Here is a 2,012-nt window from a genome sequence, read left to right on the forward strand (position 1 = left end):
GGCTGCTGGCGCCCGTGGGGGACCCCGAGAAGCTGATCTGTGTGGGGCTCAACTACCGTGACCACTGCCAGGAGCAGGGCCTGAAGGTGCCCAAGGAGCCCATCATCTTCAGCAAGTTCCCCAGTGCCATCACCGGGCCCTTCGATGACATCGTGCTCCCCCAGGACAGCACTGTGGGTACCCCGGGACTCGCCCCTGCAGCCCCCCCGGGGGTCGAGACCCCCAACCCCCTGTGCTGTCCCCGCAGGAGGTGGACTGGGAGGTGGAACTGGCCGCTGTCATTGGGAAGAGGGGCCAGCACATCGAGGTACCCCCCGCCCCACCCACACCTCGCCTCGAGGGGCCCCTGTGTGTGTGCACCCCCTGTAAGGGGGTCCCGCTGCCCCCCAGGAATCGGCAGCCCTGGAGCACGTGGTGGGGTTCATGGTGGCCAACGACGTGAGCGCCCGGGACTGGCAGATGCGCAACGGGCGGCAGTGGCTGCTGGGGAAAACCTTTGACACCTTCTGCCCCCTGGGGCCAGCCCTTGTCACCAGGGAGGCAGTGAAAGGTGGGGACTCGGGTGGGGATGGGACAGGGATGGGATGGGGACAGAACAGCAATGGAGATGGGACGGGGGAGGACTGGGAACAGCAGGGACAGGGATGGGGACGGGATGGGCCAGGATAGGGACAGTGATGGGGACTGGACAAGAACAGGACAGCAATGGGATGGGGACAAGGATGGAGACAGGACACAGATGCAATCTGGACAGGGCCAGGGCCAGAAGTGGGACAGGATGAGAGCAGGACAGACATGGAGGTGAGATGGGGATGGGGACAGTGAGGACAAGGATGGGCACAGGGATGGAGACAGGACAGGGCAGTGGTGGGATCAGAACAGGATGGGGGTGAGACACAGATGGGATGAGAACAGGACAAGCATGGGGATGGGAAACAGGATGACAGAATAGTGATGGGATGGGGATGAGACACTGATGTGTTCAGGACAGGGATGGGACAGGGACAGAATGGGGACGGGGCCAGGAGGAGAACAGGATGAGGACAGGACAGACGTGGGGATGGATGGGGACAGTGGGAACACAGGTGGGGATAGGGATGGAGACATGACAAGGACAGGACAGTGATGGGATAAGAACAGGATGGGGACAAGACACAAATGGGATGAGAACAGGAATGGGATGGGACAGGGACTCTTTCCCATCTCACAGTGGTGGTGTCACCCCGCTGTTTCCCCGACCCCCCCGTGTTTTCCCCCAGGCGGGGCTCACAGTGGCACTGTCCCCACATCCCCTGTGTCCCTGCAGACGTGCACGACCTGGGGATCCGCTGCAGCGTCAATGGGCACCTGATGCAGGACAGCAGCACCCGCCACCTTGTCTTCGGGGTGCCCACCCTCATCGCCTGGGTGTCCCGGTAGGAATGGCGAGCTGGGGACCCCCAGAGCCCAGGAGGTCACAGCTGACCCCCCCCTGTGTCCCCAGGTTTGTGACACTGGTCCCTGGGGACATCCTGCTGACAGGGACTCCTGGTGGAGTGGGGGTCTTTCGGAAACCCCCTGTCTTCCTTAAGGTGAGGGAAAAGAAGGGCTTGGGTGGGGCTGGGGGGCAAGTGGGGACACAGTGGACCCCACCAGGGACAGATGCCACCATGTGCCCTTTCGCAGCCCGGGGACGAGGTGCAGTGTGAGATCGAGGAGCTGGGCACCATCTGCAACCGGGTGGTCTGACGGTGGAGGGACCCCCAAATCCCACCCCCTGTGGGATCAATAAATCAATGAGGCATCAGGTCCCTGTGCCCCATTTATGACTCTGAGGGGGGGGTGTTACAACTGGGTGAACTGGTGGATGAAGGCTCTCAGCTTCTCCCGGTTGGAAGCAGACTGGAAAGGCTGGGAGAGCTGGAGGAGGGGTCCAGTGGGGCTCTGCAGCTCCTCCAGCACCTGGGAGGGCACAGGGAGGTCAGGGGGGGCAGCAGGATGTTGGGGTCTGGGGGTGGCTGTGCTTACCCCCA

General features: G+C 62.8%; 1 protein-coding gene across 1 annotated transcript; it reads left to right on the top strand.

Annotated features, from left to right (window-relative positions):
• Positions 1–2: 2 nt before the first annotated feature.
• Positions 3–1,906, top strand: LOC114072961 (fumarylacetoacetate hydrolase domain-containing protein 2A-like; the record flags this gene model as incomplete). Its single annotated transcript, XM_027910773.1, has 6 exons — positions 3–173; positions 248–307; positions 391–550; positions 1,307–1,415; positions 1,484–1,571; positions 1,666–1,906. Coding segments are annotated over 6 exons (651 nt in total), but the record flags the coding sequence as incomplete, so codon positions are not given.
• Between the last annotated feature and the right edge of the window lie 106 nt (positions 1,907–2,012).

This window comes from Empidonax traillii, unplaced genomic scaffold, assembly GCF_003031625.1.
Source record: "Empidonax traillii isolate 1590-97213 ecotype Southwest subspecies unplaced genomic scaffold, ASM303162v1 scaffold4652:size17091, whole genome shotgun sequence".
Classification (NCBI taxonomy): Eukaryota; Metazoa; Chordata; class Aves; order Passeriformes; family Tyrannidae; genus Empidonax; species Empidonax traillii.